Genomic DNA, 19,558 nt, shown 5'->3' on the forward strand with positions numbered 1-19,558 from the left:
CAATCTCGTTTTTCATTTTGTATATTTTGTGAAGTATTGTAAATAGTCTTTTTTGCACTTGGTAGCTGTAGCGGGTGAGTGCCATTTTCTTGCATCAAATTTTCTTTTGTATTTGATATATATATATATATATATATATATATATATATATATATATATCATTTACACAATGGCAGAGAAGAGACTTGTAAAGAGCAAAGATAACATTGCAGCTCGGTGAGTGAGATGCAGGCGTAACTGTAGCCATTAAGGTGTGTAAAGTGTGAATTTCTAAAACACTGTGAGGGAGTAGTTGTTCACTTCAAGCTTTCTTTTGTAATTGATATATTTATCATTTACACAATGGCAGAGAAGAGACTTGTAATGAGCAAAGGTAAAATGGCAGATGGGCTTGAACTGATGGAAGTGCAATTATATGCACGTAAGAATGATGCAGGTTCCTATCCAATACCTTTGCCTGAATAAGTGGCTTGTGCTCCAGATTCTAAGAGAAGTCGGCCCGAACCTACACTTGGGGAGGTACAAGACAATATCGTCAAGACATTGTGAAGAAGATGAGTCAGAATACAGTTGTTCTTAATCAAGAAATAAAACAAAACTGCGAGTGTGTCAATTCTTTGAAGGAGACCACAAAATACCTCTTTCAGGAGTTGAATGATGTAAAGTTAGACATCTTTAATATGAAAACAATAAGTTAAGACCACGAGCAACTGATAACGGATTTGGAGGACAAGCTCAATGAAACAGAAAGGTACCAGCTTTATGGATTGACAAAACAGTAAGGCGAGGATGCTAAAGCTTGAGTGGTTCATATCTGCAGCTCTGTCAGAAAATCCAGAAAATGCGGATGACTGTCAACAGCACATTTATTGTCAGAGAAGATTCGTCCAGTTATCATCAGGTTCGTTGCCAGGTCAACAAGGGATCTCATCTGGAAGAAAGGAGAATTTAAAATGTAGGATTTTGCATTTTTGAAAGGATCTGACAGCAAAAGGCAAGGAGGCTCGTAACAAATTGTGGCTCCAAATTAATGCTGCACGTAATATATATATATGTTAAAGAAAATCAAAATGGCGGACAGGAAGTTTGGCTGTCTACGGCAACATTGGTATCACTGTTCTCAGCATGACCCATGTCGTTATATATATATATATATATATATATATATATATATATATATATATATATATATATATATATATATATATATATATATATATATATATATCAAAAAAACGTTGTAATCAAAAAAAAAAAACGACAAAAAAAAAAACAAAAAAAAAATTATTCATATGAAAGTGATAGTTACGTGACATTCAGCCAAGTATGGTGACCCATACTCAGAATTCGTGCTCTGCTTTTAACCCATACAAAGTGCACACAAACAGAGCAATGAACAGACAGACACCATGAACACACACCCGGAGCAGTGGACATCCAATTATGCTGCGGTGCCCAGGGAGCGGTTGGGGTTCAGTGCCTTGCTCAAGGGCACATAAGACATGGTATTGCCGGTCCGAGACTAAAACCCACAACCCTAGGGTTAGGAGTCAAACTCTCTGACCACTAGGCCACAACTTCCCAAAAAAGGGAAGTCTTGTGAGAGTCTTGTGGAATTACAACATATCCATTTTACAGTTCCAACTGCAAGCAGCACAATAACATTATCATGTAGCCTAAACATTATATCTTTCACTGATACACACAGTAGTAGAGAAAGACCTTGAGTTTGGCCTAACAATCTAGAAGAGGAAAAACCTTGAGCAGAGGGGGAAAAAAGAACATCAGTTACAATCTTGTTCCATTTGCACCTGCTGCACACTCTGACTGCAACTCACACTTGAAGTTTAATTGACAGGCGATCCGACCAATCATAATACAGAATCTGAAATTTTTGTCAAACAAACCAGACAGGAGTAGATTAATGTTAGTCAACCTGAACTTGAAAAATTGTGTTTATAGTCATCTCTCCGCAATTGAGGCGTTACAGCAATCTTTCCCAACACATTAAAGATATTTACATTTATATTTATTCATTTAGCAGACGCTTTTATCCAAAGCAATTTACAGCTGGGGAATACATCAAATGATTCATCTTAAAGAGGTAAATAGACACAGGAAGTGCTCATAATACCAAGTTTCAGGAATTGTTCAAATAGTATGAGCTAGACAGGGGAATAAGTAAAGTCAAGCAAAGGTGTGTTTTTTTTTTTTAGGATGAAGTTAGATGGTGACGAAAGAGATTAATTTTCAGCTGTCGCTTGAAAATTGTCAGGAAGCAGCAATCTGGATAGGAGTGGGAAGATCACACCACCAGCCAGGAACGGTGAACGAGAATGTTCTGGAATGTGTATGTGTGCCTCTCTGTGATAGCACCACAAGTTGTTTCTCACTTGTAGATCTCAGACTTCTGGAGGGTATGTATTGTACAATTTTTTTTTTTTGTTTTGAGTTGAGACTTTGTTTCATACCTAAATTAACATCCTCTGCCTTGCCTGTTGGTGTGCTGCACCATGTGTACATTCAGTTCACCTACTTGTTCCGGTATCTGACGTGCCAACTGCAGCCGTAAAGACAAAGAACAGGAACATATGACCTTAAATAGAAAGGAAATACTTAATTAAAAACAAAAAATTACATAACTGATTCAGAAGAACAAATGACAGCCAGCTCTGTTTGGACCAAGCATTTGTGTGCATATCAAGTTATTTATAAATTGTCATAAAACTCATTTATGAATGCTTCTGTTGGACATGTTTTGTGAGTGTATCAACTGTGAGATATAAAATGCAAAACAGAAATAAACTCTTACCTATCAAGCTAAACATGCACACACTAAATGGTCTGTTCATCTTACAGATCAAACCACATTTCTAAAGAAAACGGATCACAGGTTTCAGTCTGACTCAGACGATGAGCTCATAGTGTCACAGTGTGAGATGACAGACATTATTAAAGGGATACCTCACTTGAAAAAATGATAATAATAATAATTTACTCACCCTAAAAAAACTAAACACTAAATAAATATAAAAAAAAAAAAAATGTTTTTCGTAAAGTTTGGTTACCAACACTTTATCTTCTTTAGAAAATGTTCAATGATGAAATGTTCAATGATATAACAAGGAATGTTTACTAGTGTATAGTCCTAAAAAGAGCCAGTTGAGCATTTATTTATAACCATACATCATTCACACAGATCTCGTTAATTCCACCCACTGTAGGAGGGTCAACCGCTTTCGTGGGAGGATTCAGAAGATGAACAGCTCAAGTGTTTTAGATCAGACTTTTCTCAACTAAAGAAAATGTTTCACATGTTTGTTTTGTTCTGTTTGTGTTGGTGGCATTTGGCTGGTAAGTCTTAAATTTATGTTTGTTTGTTTTGTTTTGTTTTGGGGGGAGGGGCTTTAATATCAGTAACATTCTTCACAGATGTCATTAGAAATAATACAAAAAAATATATATATTGAATACAACTTATAGTGGTTAGAGAGTTTGACTCCTAACCCTAGGGTTTTGGGTTCGAATCTCGGGCCGGCAATAACATGACTGAGGTGCCCTTGAGCAAGGCACCGAACCCCCGACTGCTCCCCAGGCGCCGCAGCATAAATGATGAACACTGCTCCGTGTGTGTGCGTGTGTGTGTTCACTGCTCTGTGTGTATGCACTTTGGATGGGTTAAATGCAGACCATGAATTCTGAGTATGGGTCACCATAACTGGCTGAATGTCACGTCATTTTTTGGCAGTTTTTCAGGATATAAACTAAACCTATCAAAAAGCTAATGTTTCCCAATTAACTCCCTTGCTTTATAAATTAATGTATCATCTCTTCCGTTTTGGATTTCTCAATCTGGATCTAAATATCTGGGAGTTTCTATTACTCGCAGTTTCTCAGGTTTATTTGCAGTTTATTTATTTATTTTTTTTTTTGTCACTAATAAGTGAAGTTAAATCTGATCTTCAAAGATGGGATGCACTACACTTAACTCTAGCAGGCAGAGTGAAATGCATAATGATGAATGTCTTACGTTGATTCTTATATGTATATCCCTTCCAGTTTTTCTCCCAAAAGCTTTTTTTCATACACTAGAGAAACTTATTTTATCATTCTTGTGTAGGGGTAAGAATCCGTAAGAATCCAGTGTAGAAATTGTTCATTTTTGTGTACCATACCACAAAATATCATTGACAAACAAGATAAAGAAAATGTCATCACCCCTTGCCACTTTATTAGCCAGGAAAATATTATTACTCGAGTGTAAATCAACAGTCCCACCTAAAGCTTCAATGTGGATGAGTGACCTGTTTTTATATTTGAAATTAGAGAATATTTAATGAAGGAATTGGTCCAAAAACTTTATGAGACATGGCAACCTAATTTTGGTCCATACATCTATGCAGAAATGTTGTATTTCAGCCACAATGGAGGGTTTTCGGGCATGAACAGCCTTTTTAAGGTCATGCCACAGCATCTCAATAGGATTCAGGTCAAGACTTTGACTAGGCAACTCCAATGTCTTCATTTTGTTTTTCTTCAGCCATTCAGACGTGAACTTGCTGGTGTGTTTTGGATCATTGTTCTGTTGCAGAACCCAAGTTCACTTCAGCTTGAGGTCACAAACAGATGGCCGGATATTCTCCTTCAGGATTTTTTGGTAAACAGCAAAATTCATGTTTCCATTTATCACCGCAAATCTTCCAGGTCCTGAAGCAGCAAACAGCCCCAGACCATCATACTACAACCACCATATTTTACTGTTGGCATGATGTTCTTTTTCTGAAATGCTGCGTTACTTTTACACCAGACGTAATGGGGCACACCTTCTACAAAGTTCAACTTCTGTCTCGTCAGTCCACAGAGTATTTTCCCCAAAGTCTTGGAGATCATCAATATGTTTTCTGGGCCAAACTGAGAGAAGACTTTATGTTCTTTTAACTCAGCAGACCATTTTGCCCAGTCTCATTTTTGCCAGAGTCATGAACACTGACCTTAACTGAGGCAAGTGAGGCCTGCAGTTCCCTGTACATTGTTGTGGGGGGTTTTGTGATCTCTTCTTGTGGTCTCTGTCCTCTTGGGGTAATTTTGGTCAGCCAGCCACTACTGGGAAGGTTCTCCACTGTTCCATGTTTCTGCCATTTGTGAATAATGGCTCTCGCTGTGGTTTGCTGGAATACCGAAGCTTTAGAAATGGCTTTATAACCTTTTCCAGACTGATAGATCTCAATTACTTTCTTTCTCATTTGTTTCTGAATTTCTATGGATCTCGGCATGATGTCTTGCTTTTGAGGATATTTTGGTATACTTCACTTTGTCAGACGGGTCCTAATTTCTTGATTGTGAACAGATGTGGCAGTAATCAGGTCTGGGTGTGGCTAGAGAAACTGAACTGGTGTGATAAAACACTGTTTTAACAGTGGGGCAAACACTTCTTCATACAGGGCCATGTAGTTTTGGATTTTGTTTTCCTTTAATAATAAAACTTTCATTTAAACCTTCATATTGTGTTTACTTGTGTTATCTTTGACTAATATTTAAATCTGAAACATTCAAGTGTGACAAACATGCAAAAAAAAAAGAAAGAAAAAGAAATCAGGAAGGGGTCCAACACTTTTTCACACCACTGTATATATAATTATTATTATTATTTCTTTCCAAATTGTCTATTTTTATTATTGCTGTTGTTCTTTTAATTGTATTTTATTTTGGTGGGAAGGGTAATTGTGGGGGGAAAGCTATACACAGCAAAATCTCCAGTGTTAATTTAACACTCTTAGTGTGGAGTCTGGGGCCTGTTCTTCGTATGTCGCTTATTACATCCGAGATCAAATGACACATCCAAGATGATATCATCGTGTTAATCATGATCCGGCTTATTGGGTTCTTCGAACACACCTGTTGTGTATGATTAGTATCGCTGGATTGAGTTATCTGAGATAATTGTGCGTACATGTGTTGTCTTAAAAGGGGATATGTATCGATACTCGAAACCATGATCAGCAGTGCAGCGATTGGCTGGTGGCAAGAAGGAAATGTAATGACGTCATATAATTTAAAACGACACCTGACGAAAAACTTGACAAATTTCTGGACTTTTATAGGGAAACAGCCAAGTAGGGATGGGCATTCGATTACATTTTCTTAGTCGATCGTCGGGAGAATTAACGATCGACTATCGATTAATCATTAATATTTTTATAATATAATTAATTATTTAATTTTTATAATAAAAAAATGCAATGAATACAAAAATACAGCGTGTTTTTCCTCGGTGAGACCTTTATTACAAGATCAACTTGTGGCAGACAGTTAAACTACGTTCAGGCAAACCGAACATATATCCGCGTGCATATGCAGTGCTCTAAAGCAGCGGAACCTGCAGCTGCTAGCAGGCGTTCTTAAACAGAGACGTCATTTGTTCCAAAATAATAATAATGATAAAAGAATCATGTTAAACAATAACATAAAAAAACATTATAATACTTAGATCTGACAGATTTTGTCAAAATGTAACTCAAAACTATCCAAGCCAGAAGAAAAGGCCAGATATTAGCCTTCCTAACAATTACACTAACGTAACAAATTATGGTACTTAAAGCCTCATGAAAAATAACTAACTTTAGTAACTAGCAAACAACTTCTACACGAGTCTACGGATTTTTGTTGAGAAATACCGTATAAGCATGTTGACATGATCTGGTGTCAGACGCGACCGCAACCTGTTGGCCGTCAGTCCAGCCGCCGAAAACACCCACTCTGAGGGAACTGACGTTGCCGGGATGCACAGGTACATCATTTGAGTCGTGGCCGTGTTGTACTTAAACACGGCATCGCAATGTTTGCAGTTAACTAGTTCGCTTTTTAAATCAAAATGGTCCCACGCCACACTTCGCCGCGACATCTTCATGTTTATTCTTTGAAATCAAAACGGAAGATCACAGATAACCGAGTAGGGTGTCAAATATTGCCAAATATTGGTAAAATATTTAATTGCTGCCACACAGTGAAATTCATTTAATTGCTTGAAGACTCGCACTACGCAACGCAACCTGCATTAGATAAAAAAAATGCTTTAGATAAATCGATAACAAATTAACATGATCGAGGAAAATCTTAACGATCAATTATCGATTGTCGATTAATCATGCCCATCCCTACAGCCAAGCAAACAAAACTACATAAATGTTATAATAGATACATGAAACAGATACATATATAGATACATGTTATAAAAAAAAATAATAAAAAATCTGAATCCCTTGCAAGAGACACTAGTGGTGGAAATTATTATTCTTTCTAGAGATTCGTTCATTTTCAGTTCGTTCACCAAAATGATTCGTTCAGTTATCATTTCTTCGTATTACAAAAAATATGCCAGCAGGTGGCAAAAAAGAGTGTATTAAGTGTTATGTCTTTAGTCAACGAACGTATTCACAAACTGATCTGGCTTTATTAAAATGTGTGTATAATCGCATTCAATATATAAAGTCTAATTAAGTTGTTTAGATGAACAAAGCACAAGGTTTTCTTGCATAATTAGCATTTTAATTGTTTGGTCAGACAGTTTGTATATTATATATTCACATTCATAAATTGGGGATTAAACGTGGAGTTACTAAATATCAAACCAAGCGTATGTGCACAGTACTGTACCTTTGCATTTTCCGAGAAATGGCAGACTAACCCAGTTTACTCTCATTCATTACGTTCACGAACGAGATAAGCTATGTAACAGTTCATTCATTCACGAACGACATGTATCCGTTCTTTCAGCTCGTTCACGAATGACATGTGTTTCAGTTCAGTCATTTCATTCACGAACGAGATGTAGGCTACTAAATCATTCAACTCGTGCAAGAGCGACATGGGTACCAGTTCAGTCATTTCGTTCACGAAGAGCTCTAGATCTAGTTCAGACTCATGAAACATTGTTAATTGAAGGACGTATTCGTTCACTACATTGAACAAATCACATACTCTGTCACATCTCATACTCGAAGGCTATTGGCTCGAGGTTGAGTAATTCTTTGACAGGATGAAATGGTTCAAGCCAAGATTACAACTAAATCAAACACTGACCACTATAATGGTGACACACAAATTGTGATTTTCTTGGTTGGTGAGTCTGCTTGTTAACATCAAGTGTCTTCAATAATGCTCAATCATAACTCAATTAACTTCTTAATTATTTCATTAACTTCAACTTTGCTTCAGTGTTACTTTTAACACTGCTTCAGAGTTTATATGAATCCACAGACTCCACACTCAGAGTGTTGAATTAACAATGGAGATTTTGCTGTGTAACCTTGAATTGTATAAAGTTCTGGAAAAATTCATATATATATATATATATATATATATATATATATATATATATATATATATATATATATATATATATATATATATATATATATATATACACACACCAGAGGCTTAAATCAGTGTAAAATCTGTTTGTTGATCAGGTGTGTTTGGTGAATCAGTTTCAGTGATGGAGGGAGATTCTGTTACTTTGAAAACTGATGTTACTGAAGTACAACAAGCTGACGACGTAGTGTGGACATTTGGATCATACAATTCTTCTATAGGTAAAATTAAAAAACAACAGCAAATCTTCTTCACATCTGATGTTCCTGACGGGAGATTCAGAGACAGACTGAAGATGGACAGACAGACTGGATCTCTGACCATCACAAACATCACATCTCAACACGCTGGAGTCTATAAAGTAGAGATGAGTGGAGCTAAACTGTCATTAAAAACATTCCATGTTTCTGTCTACGGTAAGCAGAGATCATTTGTGACCTTCAATGCTACAAATTCTGTCAATTGTGTTTAACTTGTAGCTTCTGTTTTTACTGGAACCAGAATATTATTAGAACTACTGAAGTGTTCCTCATTTTGTAGTTTGAAACAATAGTTGACTTTACCCAAGTTTTTGTCTATTCTCTCATGTTTTCAGCTCGTCTTCCTGTTCCTGTCATCAGCAGAAACTCTTCACAATGTTCTTCATCATCTACATCTTCATCACAGCAGAATTGTTCATTGTTGTGTTCAGTGGTGAATGTGGGTCATGTGACTCTCTCCTGGTACAAAGGAAACAGTTTATTGTCCAGCATCAGTGTGTCTGATCTCAGCATCAGTCTCTCTCTACCTCTGGAGGTGGAATATCAGGAGAAAAACAGCTACAGCTGTGTGATCAACAATCCCATCACAAACCAGACCACACACCTGGACATCAGTGAACTCTGTCAACCATGTTCAGGTATGTCAGCGCTGACATTAATGTTGATTTACTCTCAGTAATACAGTGCTGTTATTTTATAGTGCTTGTTGTAGGTCAGATGGACAGATTCAATCACACTAATGCAGGGTTGCCAACTCTCATGCATCTAGTGTGACACTCATACTTGGACTTCAGCGTCAGATTGATGCTGAAAGCGTGAGTGTCACGCCAGATGCATGAGAGTTGGCAACCCTGCTAATGGCTCATTTTGTTCATTACAGGTCAGGGCTTACCTTTACTGTACATCGTGCTGATTTCTGCTGCTGCTGGATCTCTGTTGATCGTAGCTGCAGTCTTGTGGTGCTGCTTCTGCTGGAAACATAAAACAGTAGTTCAGAAAAGTAAGCAATTAATACCTTTGTTAAAATAATTATCCTATTTTAGTTATACATTTTAATATAAGATTGAAAGCTTTGTTGTTTTAACATGACTGTGATTACTGTTAATGCAGTCGTGATCCACGAGATACATGAAAATGATTCAACACTGCCTACATCAAGACCACAAAAAACGGTAAGATCATTCATGACTGTTGTAAGATGATGTTGCAGTCTGATTAAAGCTTGATGATTGAAGTTTTGTGTGTAATATGACAGACAGTGAACAGATGTGGGTGGTCAGACTTTATCATGTTACTGATAAATTATTATTGTCTTAATTTTCTCAGTTCAACACTAAGCTTGACTCACTTTTAATGTTCATTGCATCATCTCCCTCATTACTTTCAGTTCCCTTTCAGTTGGTCACGTTCAACATTACGAATGGGATCTTGCCTGAGAGCCCAATCATCTTCTAGTGGTACAAAACGAGCCAATGGTACTCATAATACCTACCTTGGTCTGCGGAATTTGCATCGCGAGCTCCGCCCCGCACAGCGGGTATATAAGTAGCAGCGTGAGCAACTCGCATTCAAGCTTTCGCTTCGGAGCCAAGCACATCGCTTGCTGCTTTCACTTGAGTTTTCACAAGCGAGTCAGCTGGTGTTGGTGTGACGGCACAATTAACCAGTTCGTCTGGGTTTCCTGCGACAGCTACTGCATTCCCCTGAGCGCTTTAACAAAAAGAGCTTATTTCTTTTCACAAAAGAGTAACGGGTCGATTTGCATCTTTTTAAAGATGTCATTCCGCCCGTGTGTTTCTGTGTGCGGTCAATACATCGCTCTTCGTGACCGCCATGAATGCTGTGTCATGTCTCTGGGTTTCCAGCATGCTGAGACTGTGTTTGTCGCTGAGACTGTGTTCGTGGATGGGTCATGTTCTCATTGCAGGGACATGATCATCTAGGCAGTAAGATTGAGACTCGGATTACCTTAAAAGGTACAGAGTCCCCTCTGCCACACCCAGCTCTAGCTCTTCTTCTCGTAAGAGGGCTACTTCGGCTGGTGGCCAGGGTGATCTGAGGGTAACCGTGTGGGCTTCCCTGACGAGCCAACCTCCTCGGGCCACACCCCCCTCACATATGCCGCAGCTGGTTGAGTCTCCAGATGAGTTTGCTCATGTATGTCAATCGCCGCATCACAAGGCAGGCTTGAGTCCTCGGAAAATGAGGATTCACCTGCGTTGCCTCCTCTCGGGAGTGCCAGCGTTGTCCGAGTCCGATCCTGAGCTGGCTGCCATACTTTCCTGGGCAGCGGAGAGTATCGGGCATGAGTGGACTCCTCCGCCCCGTCCCGAGCGCTCGAGATTGGATGATTGGTTCCCACAACCCATCTCTGCCCCTAAGCCTGCCATACACCAGGTCAAGCGGCATTCCTGAGTGACCCGGAGTTGGAGACGTCAGCTCGTCAGGAGATGGTAGCAGGATCACTCCTTTCCAGAATCCTTTGTTCTCATTTTCTTTTTGTTCCGCCACTGGCCCTGCAGCCGGTGGTACCCAAACCTTCACTAAAAGAGCTGTTTCCTCTACCTCCGGGTCCCAAGAGGCCACAAACGACAGTTGGCGATGTGCTTCCTCAAGTCTCTCATTTTCCTGTCCCCTTGCCAGTTTCCATGCAAAGCCAGCTCGAGAACGTTTAGCTTTCTCATGCCCTCTTTGCTACTTGGAGTCAGACGAGTGCCCGCACTCCGCACCCGCTAAGGGATGCTCTGCCTCCCATGCCGGGGCTGTCTGCTCCACTATGCTGCCTCGCCGTGGGTATGTCTGTAGTCCCCTTGACCCCGCTGGTTCAGTTTCTGGGAGCCTGGCAAGAGGGACCCCATTTGTAACGTTGAACTTGACCGACTGAAAGGGAACGTCTTGGTTATGTATGTAACCCTAGTTCCCTGAAGGAGGGAACGGAGACGTTATATCCCCTTGCCACATCGCTGTTCTGCTGAACGGCCGGGTCACTGGCTCGGCTCCGAAGCAAAGACCTGAATGCGAGTTGCTCGCTCTGCTCCTTATATACCCACTCTGCGGGGCAGAGCTCACAATGCAAATTCTGCAGACCAAGCTACTTTGTGTACCATTGGCTTGTTTTGTACCATTCTAAGGTGATTGGGTTCTCGGGCATGATCCCATTGTTAATGTCTCTGTTCCCTCCTTCAGGGAATGAGGGTTACATATCCATAACAGTTCTGCTGTCTAATATATTTGATCAATAAAGGGTTCGAAAGAACTGAATTTATTCAAAATAAAATAAAATAAAAATTCTAATATTTATTCTAATAATATATTTTCTTTACTATCACTTTTTATCAATTTAACACATCCTTGTTGAATAAAAGTATTGATTTAATTAAAAAAAAAAAAGAAAGAAAAAAAATACTGACCCCAAATTACTGACCAGTAGTGTATATTGTTATTATAAAATATTTATATTTTAAAAACATAGATTATTTATTTTATTATTCATCAAAGTATCCTAAAAAAGTATCACATGTTCTGAAAAAATATTAAGCAGCAGAACTGTTTCCAACTTTAATAATGAATCATCATATTGGAATGATTTCTAAATGATCATGTGATAATGATCCAAAAAATTCAGCTTTGCATCACAGAAATAAATAATTTAAAGTTTAATAAATTTAAAAACAATTAATTTAAATTGTAATAAAATATCACAATATTACATTTTTTTTCTGTATTTTTGATCAAATAAATGCAGGCTTAAATAGCAGAATAAATATATAATATAATATATAAAATATATAATATTATTTTTCTTTATTTCTTTTTTTTTTACTGTGTCATCAGCAGGTTTCTAATTGAGTTTGTGTTTTCTTACAGAAATCAAAGGAGCCTGTGTATTCAAATATCGGCAGAAATAATCAACAATGATCAAATATATTTTAGAGCTCAATACGGACCCCTGTTTCATACTTTTTATTTCAAATTTAATCTCTGCCATGTCTGAAATGTTGTTGCTCTTTTTTTTGTTTAATTTTGTGTTTATCATAGCATCAGAAAATCCTGTAAATGTTGAATTTTTTTAGCTAATCACCCAGGGAAATGTATAACTTTATTAAAATTTATCTCACCCTTAATGCTCTCCAGCCTCTATCACTGTCTACTCCTGATTAAATAAATATATTGAATATTGCATATTCAATACAGGCTTAATAATAACAAAAATAAACTCAATTAAACACAGAATACCTTTTAAAGATTCTTTTAACACACAGTTTTGTTCTGCAGGTGCAAGTCAGTAGGACAATTTTGACTCATATTTACACCTTTCCACTGGCATCCTTTTTATTTATTGGCGCCATCTGGTGGGTTTTGAATAACATCAGCTAAAAACATCATCACGTTGCATGTAGGTGTGCGTGTGTGTGTGTGTGTGTGTGTGTGTGTGTGTGTGTGTGTGTGTGATTACTTGCTTACTTAGAACTATTGGAAATATTGAAGTGAAAACAACCGAGATTTCTCCAAGGAATTAAGTTGGGACACTAATAACAATATCCAGCAACTACTAACTTGTCCCTAGTAATAATTTTGATCAAACAACATTTATTTGTAACTGTTGGTGAATTTTCAGGCTGTGGCAAGCTGATTAATTTTGTCAAGTTTTAAAACGGGGGGCCCAAACTTGGTCCTGGAGGGCCGCTGTCCTGCAGAGTTTATCTTCAACCCTAATTAAACACATCTGGATTCAGCTAGGTTGAACTGAATATTCAATATTTATATTTTATTAATTATGAATATTTAATTTATGTATCTGCTTCCTTTTTTAAAGATTGCCTTTTTTTTCTTTTTTTCTTTTTTACCAAGGCATTATTATGAATATTTAATTTATGTATCTGCTTCCTTTTTTAAAGATTGCCTTTTTTTTTTCTTTTTTTCTTTTTTACCAAGGCATTGTTAGATTCCAGCGTTTACTGTCATAGCTATGTAAAGAATTGATTTCAAAAACAGAATCATAGCTAATAAAATATTTCTTAATGATTAATAGTGATTTTAAATATGTAATTAACCTCAGAATGATCTCAAAGTAAGTCTGATTTTGTGGTGGCTGTGCTTCCAAGAGGACACTGGAAGAAGCTCTTAACCTACAAACTGAACACACATCAAACAAAAGGTCGTTCTCTTGCATGAGCTGCTTGTCTACAGATCAATCAGATTTCTGAAGGAAATGAGACCACCCCAGGTTTCAATTTGACTCAGATGTTGAGATGCTTGTGTCATGCTTAAGACCCTCATTGAGAGATGGCAGATATTCTTTATTTACCAAAAAAAAAAATAATGATTATGAAATCATTTTTAAAATCTGTAAGATTTATCATTACATTTATGATTACAAATCATATTTTTAATAATTGCCACAAGCAAAATCTATACTTGTCAGAAAACAAATTAAAAAGAAAATGTTTCTCACGCTTGTTTTGTTCGGTTTGTGTTGTCTAATTGGTAAGTTACGAATGCATTTTTACATGTTCGTTTATTTTCATTCTGGAAAAATAATGAGCCTTTTATAAGTCAAATATAAAAATATGATGATATATGTGGTTTTATTAACAAAGTTCGGAAGAAGCACTATCAGATAATCATCCAATTTGGCACAGGTGCATCTCGTTTAGCTAATCATCTTAAAAAGAATACAAGCGTATATATATCCAGTCTTCCTACCTCCTGTCCCACGCCTAATTGGGGATAGGGGGAGTTATTTGGGTTCGGGCTGTGCTCCGGGCCCGGACCCCTCCCCCAGGACAGCATGCCAAAATATGCCTACTATTCGCCTTCAGATTAGATGTAAGGGTGAACTCGTGAATGAAGGTGTATAGCAGAATTAAGGTTTACCCAAGGAACGTATCATGTAAAATTACATTTATTTGAAAACATAAAACAGATCAAATTATTGATTCTCAGACGTCTGTCTGTCAATATGGTGACTTTCATTTTGTTTGGTGTCTTTGCTGCGTTACAAACTGATTTCAGGCTTTCTAAACCTAAAATAGTATATTATTCTGTGTTAAATCTGTTCATTCATCAGATGTGTTTGGTGAATCAGTGTCAGTGATGGAGGGAGATTCTGTTACTCTAAACAACTTACTGAAATACACAAAGAAATTCCACATGAAATAATGTGGAATTTTGGAGCCGAAAAAAATATGATCGCTGAAATCAGTGGAGTTTATAGAGTCTGCTTAACATCTGATGTTCCTGACGGGAGATTCAGAGACAGACTGAAGCTGGATAATCAAACTGGATCTCTGACCATCACAAACATCACAACTCAACACGCTGGACTCTATGAAGTACAGATGACTGGAGTGAAACTGTCAACAGAAGAATTCAGTTAAAAAAAAAAAAAAATCATTCAGTCTCTGTCTCTGGTGAGTTAAGACATAAATTGTTAAGCATATTCCTGTTTTATTAAATTAATAATCTGAATTTACTTCAGTTTAAAAAGGAAACAAGGGATGTCACATTTTTCTTTGTTTGTGGTAATTCACCATTATGCCGTCAATGCTGATTATTGAGATTAACTTCTTATATTTCTGCTCATTCATGTTTTTAGCTCGTCTGCCCATGCCTGATCTCACCAGAGGTACTTCAAAAAATCTTTCATCATCATCATCATCATCATCACAGCAGAATTGTTCATTGTTGTGTTCAGTGGTGAATGTGGGTCATGTGACTCTCTCCTGGTACAAAGGAAACAGTTTATTGTCCAGCATCAGTGTGTCTGATCTCAGCATCAGTCTCTCTCTACCTCTGGAGGTGGAATATCAGGAGAAAAACAGCTACAGCTGTGTGATCAACAATCCCATCACAAACCAGACCACACATCTGGACATTTGTGAACTTTGCTGGCCGTGTCCAGGTATACAGTATTGGTGCAGATATTCACATTGACTTCTTCAGCTGATTTCATGCTGTTGTTTGGTAGTGTTTGTTGCAGATCAGGTGACAGATTCACTCACACTAATGGCTCATTTTGTTCATTACAGATCATGGACTACCTTCATATGACATAGGGTTGATTTCTGCTGCTGCTGGATCTCTGATGATCGTAGCTGCAGTTGTTATGTTCTGCATCTCCAAGAAATGTAGGAAAATTTACAGAAAAGGCAAGTGATTCAGAATGCTTTTAAGCAAAGTAATATGAAAAAATATAATCTAAATATTTTAATCAATTAAAGGGATCATATGATGCTGCTATAAAGACCATTATTTCATGAATTTGGTGTAATTAAATGTATTTATACGGTTTAGGGTTCAAAAAACACATTTTCCACATACTATACATTTTTGTTTCTCCTCTATGCCCCGCCTTCTGAAACGTATCCATTTTTACAAAGTTCATCAGTCTGAAAACCGAGGTGTGCTCTGACAGCCCTGATATCCAGTGCTTTGTGAATGCTTCAAGTGTGTGACAGAAATGTTATGCCCGTTGTCATACTTTGATGCCTTTCCGGGTCAGAACACAAGCAAGACAAGACAAAAACAAAATTTGCGCAAAACATTACAAACGGGCCAAATGTGGCATCCAGTGGGGACATAATAATGGATTATAATGACTTATAGTGTGTTTTTATGCATTGTGTTACATTGTGCCACGTTAACATTAATTCAAGTCAAGTCTGCTTTATTATCAATTTTTCCACATGTACAGTACATACATAACGTCAAAATTGCGTTACTCTCAGACCCCCGGTGCATACAGATAACACTAACAGTAGAGCCTAAAAATCTAGATCAAATATAAAATATAAGATACAGCTATACGATAAGGGCATGCAAAAAAGACATATAATAAAATTAAAAATAAATTTAAAGCAGCTCAAGACACATGGCAGATAGAGTGCAAACCAGTGAAGTGAACAAACAGTTCAGATAAAAAGATTTTTATTGCAAAAAAAGCTTATTCAGTATGATTAAAGTGACAGAGGGCTCAAGAGCAGTTATTTGATTTAACTGACTGATGAGGTGTTAGTATGACATCACTTCCATGCTGAATGAGGTAGTGAGCAGATCAATGATGCACAAAGTGACTGGTGCATGTCATCGTATGTTTGTGGGAGCGGGGAATGTGGGATCTGGGGGTGGGTTGGGGTTCATAGTTCAGTGGTGCTTGGGGCAGAAGAGGGAAGGGGAGGGGGCAAGTTCGGGAGCGAGTTCAGCTTCCTGACAGTCTGCTTGATGAAGCTGTCCTACAGTCTGCTGGTCCTGGTCTGGAGACTCTGCAGTCTCCTCCCTGATGGTAGCAGACTGAAGAAGCTGTGTGATGGGTGTGTGGGATCACATGCAATGCAGAGGGCTTTGGGGGTGAGATGGGTTCTGTAAATGTCCTGGAGGGAGGGAAGACAGACACGTTTTAGAGGGTTGTAGCTGACTCTTAACTTTTACAAATCTCTTTGGATTTGAGACTTTAGTCTTTGGAAATTTTAGATATCTTCTTTATGCAACTTGAAATCGCATCAGATGACCCCTTTAATAGACAAAATTACAATAAAAAATGTAAAAACATTGCAGTTATAAATATATATTTATTATTTGTCTGTTATTACATAAATTAAAATCTTGTTAATAACACGTGTTGTAAAGAAACGAATATACTGTAGTTATGATTGAGTAGCTGTTTAATGCAACTATTATTGTTTGAACAGTTTGAACAGATGTGTGAAGAAATGATCACTTATGCCGAGCCATTTTTCCTCAAAAGAAAAGCACAATTGGTAAGATAATTTAATCTGTATTTAGTCACCGCATCAGTTCATATGTGTAAAACCCATAAGATTGACATTCGATGTGAGTAACTCTCATATAAGTATGTGTAGGTAGAGACACATTTTTCCTAAAATGTAAATTAAGTGAACATTTTCATTTTAGCTGAAACATGCTGTAAAACTATTTGGTAGCAAAGTAATGCCTCACAATTTATGTCAATAGTATGTTAAGAACTGACGTCAGATGTCAAGAACACTTTGCTCAAGATGCCTCATAGCAGACCATATAAACTCAAGGGCTAGAAATACTTGTGTGAAATTCTTCATGTGAACCATTGAAGTCAGAAAGCCAGATGCTACTGTGCAACCAAAGACATGCTTCAAAGGTCTTTTACACATTGCCACATTTCTAATTTTGTTATAATTATTGTATCCTGCGTGATGAGTTTTTGACAGAAAGGATTTCTAATCATAAGTCTCCAAGTGCAAAACCATAGATGCAAAATATTCGTCAAAAATACTAATTTAATTCTGTAAAGACATATCAGTATCTGTTGAGTGGAGTTTGTGCATGAGAATGTGTCACTGCTGGATGTTTGTGGTTGATGTTTGTTTATGAGGTGTCTGTAGTCTCTCTATGAATAGCGTGTTGTAGGTGGATTTTTTTTTTTCATTCCTGCCCAGGATATTGCCCAGGTTTTTTTTAAGTTTCCACAAAGTATTTGTGCAAAAACACCCAAAGACAACAAGTCCACAGTTAAACTTATTAAACTTAATTCAACAAATATGCATATAGTAAGGTGTAAATGTGGTTATAGGGTACTTTTGGTTGTTGGTTGTTTACTGTTTGCATGTTGCTGAAAGATCTTCTGATAAACATTTGCATTCACACTGAAATGTAGCTGTACAAGAGCCTGAACTACTACTGCAGCAAAACATCCCCCAAACCATCAGACTTCCTGCTGCACCTCTCACTGACTTCTTTACACACTCAGGCTTCAGTCTTTACTCAGCTTGGTATCAAACTAAATGTTTCCCATATGACCCACATTAATTAAATGATCACCAAAGTGAAAATTGAACCAGTTTTCCTCTCTCCATACAACATGCTCCTCAGTAAAGGTGAGCTTAGCCTTTTAATTCTTTCTGCTGATGAATGGCTTGGTCACTGCAGAGTGTTTTCTGTTCAACTTTTCTTAAACATGCTGAGACAGATCCTTACCCTGTTCAGTGCTGAACCTGCAAGCAATTCCAGCTGCAGTGCTGAACCGATTCCCCATTGAGACTCTCTGCATTATCATGTCTTCTCGCACATTTGTCTTATGTGAACAACCTTTTTGGCGGATATGAATGAAGTAGTGTCATTGTAAACCTGCAAAATTTGAGAAATCACAGATTTTAAATGACCTGGACAACCTCCTGTTGCATAGTTTTAGTCACCTTAAAGCAGTCTGTCATATTGCAATCTCAGTAAAAATGGGAGGAATGAAGCCAGTTAAATAGGGTTTGTCATATAATTGAGAAATTAGCAACTGAATGCTGCCCCAGATAGTTGTTCAGTGTTAACTCAGCATAAGCATTCTCTCATTTTGATCAGAGCTTTTTTTCAAATATCTCATTTAAGTTTTTATGCTGTGCTTCAAAATGCATTTAATATATGAAATATAATTTAAAACTGCCATTATAATCCTTTTAGGACCACTTAAAATAGGATTAAGCAGTGACCTTGAAGTGTAGGAAATTATAGGTCCTTCTCTAATTTTAATCTCCACTGTGTGTGTGTGCGTGCATGTGACTTTGTTTCCAGATTCCCTCCTCTAGTTGCTTTTCTTGTTTTTTCATGAGTTAATTGATTAGCTCTCATCTGTTCTGATTCAATTAATTATCCTTCTGTGCATTTAAGAACTTCGTTTCGTTAGTTGTTTGTCTGGTCTTGTTTATGATCAGTGTGTAATGTGTTGCTCTGTTTCATGTGCTTTTCAGTTTCAGTTTTATTATTTCATTTTATTTTATTATACAAACAGCTAAATTACTGTGCACCTTATTAAGAAACAGAAACATGAAGTCAGTCTGCCCCAACAAACAGTCTGCAATATCATTTTGAAATGAAAATTCATTTATTAATCTTGTTCTATTGTTATTTTTAGGAGGAAAAAAATTATTATCTTACTTCATCAA

The 19,558-nt window shown here is 37.3% G+C and overlaps 2 protein-coding genes across 2 annotated transcripts in view; one reads left to right on the forward strand and one right to left on the reverse strand.

Annotated features, from left to right (window-relative positions):
* The window catches only part of LOC127987199 (uncharacterized), a 126,405-nt gene extending 116,793 nt beyond the window's left edge, over positions 1-9,612 (reverse strand). Inside the window, exon 1 of the mRNA XM_052589459.1 lies at positions 9,523-9,612. The gene's annotated coding sequence lies outside the window, so the exon portion shown is untranslated. The remainder of the gene's footprint in view (positions 1-9,522) is intronic.
* On the forward strand, positions 3,229-9,435 carry LOC127987953 (SLAM family member 5-like). Its single transcript, XM_052590412.1, has 4 exons — positions 3,229-3,354; positions 8,469-8,786; positions 8,966-9,268; positions 9,425-9,435. Exons 1-4 carry the CDS (start codon positions 3,306-3,308, stop codon positions 9,433-9,435), a joined length of 681 nt encoding a protein of 226 aa, XP_052446372.1. The 5' UTR covers positions 3,229-3,305.
* Positions 9,613-19,558: the final 9,946 nt, after the last annotated feature.

This window comes from Carassius gibelio, chromosome B22, assembly GCF_023724105.1.
Source record: "Carassius gibelio isolate Cgi1373 ecotype wild population from Czech Republic chromosome B22, carGib1.2-hapl.c, whole genome shotgun sequence".
Lineage (NCBI taxonomy): Eukaryota > Metazoa > Chordata > Actinopteri > Cypriniformes > Cyprinidae > Carassius > Carassius gibelio.

Bases quoted from the DNA above. Each gene is read 5' to 3' on its own strand.
- LOC127987953 (XM_052590412.1), top strand. From the start codon at position 3,306: ATGTTTCACATGTTTGTTTTGTTCTGTTTGTGTTGGTGGCATTTGGCT. The intron at 3,355-8,468 runs GTAAGTCTTAAA...TTTGTTGATCAG, and splicing joins GTGTTGGTGGCATTTGGCTG to GTGTGTTTGGTGAATCAGTT. The intron at 8,787-8,965 runs GTAAGCAGAGAT...TCATGTTTTCAG, and splicing joins ATTCCATGTTTCTGTCTACG to CTCGTCTTCCTGTTCCTGTC.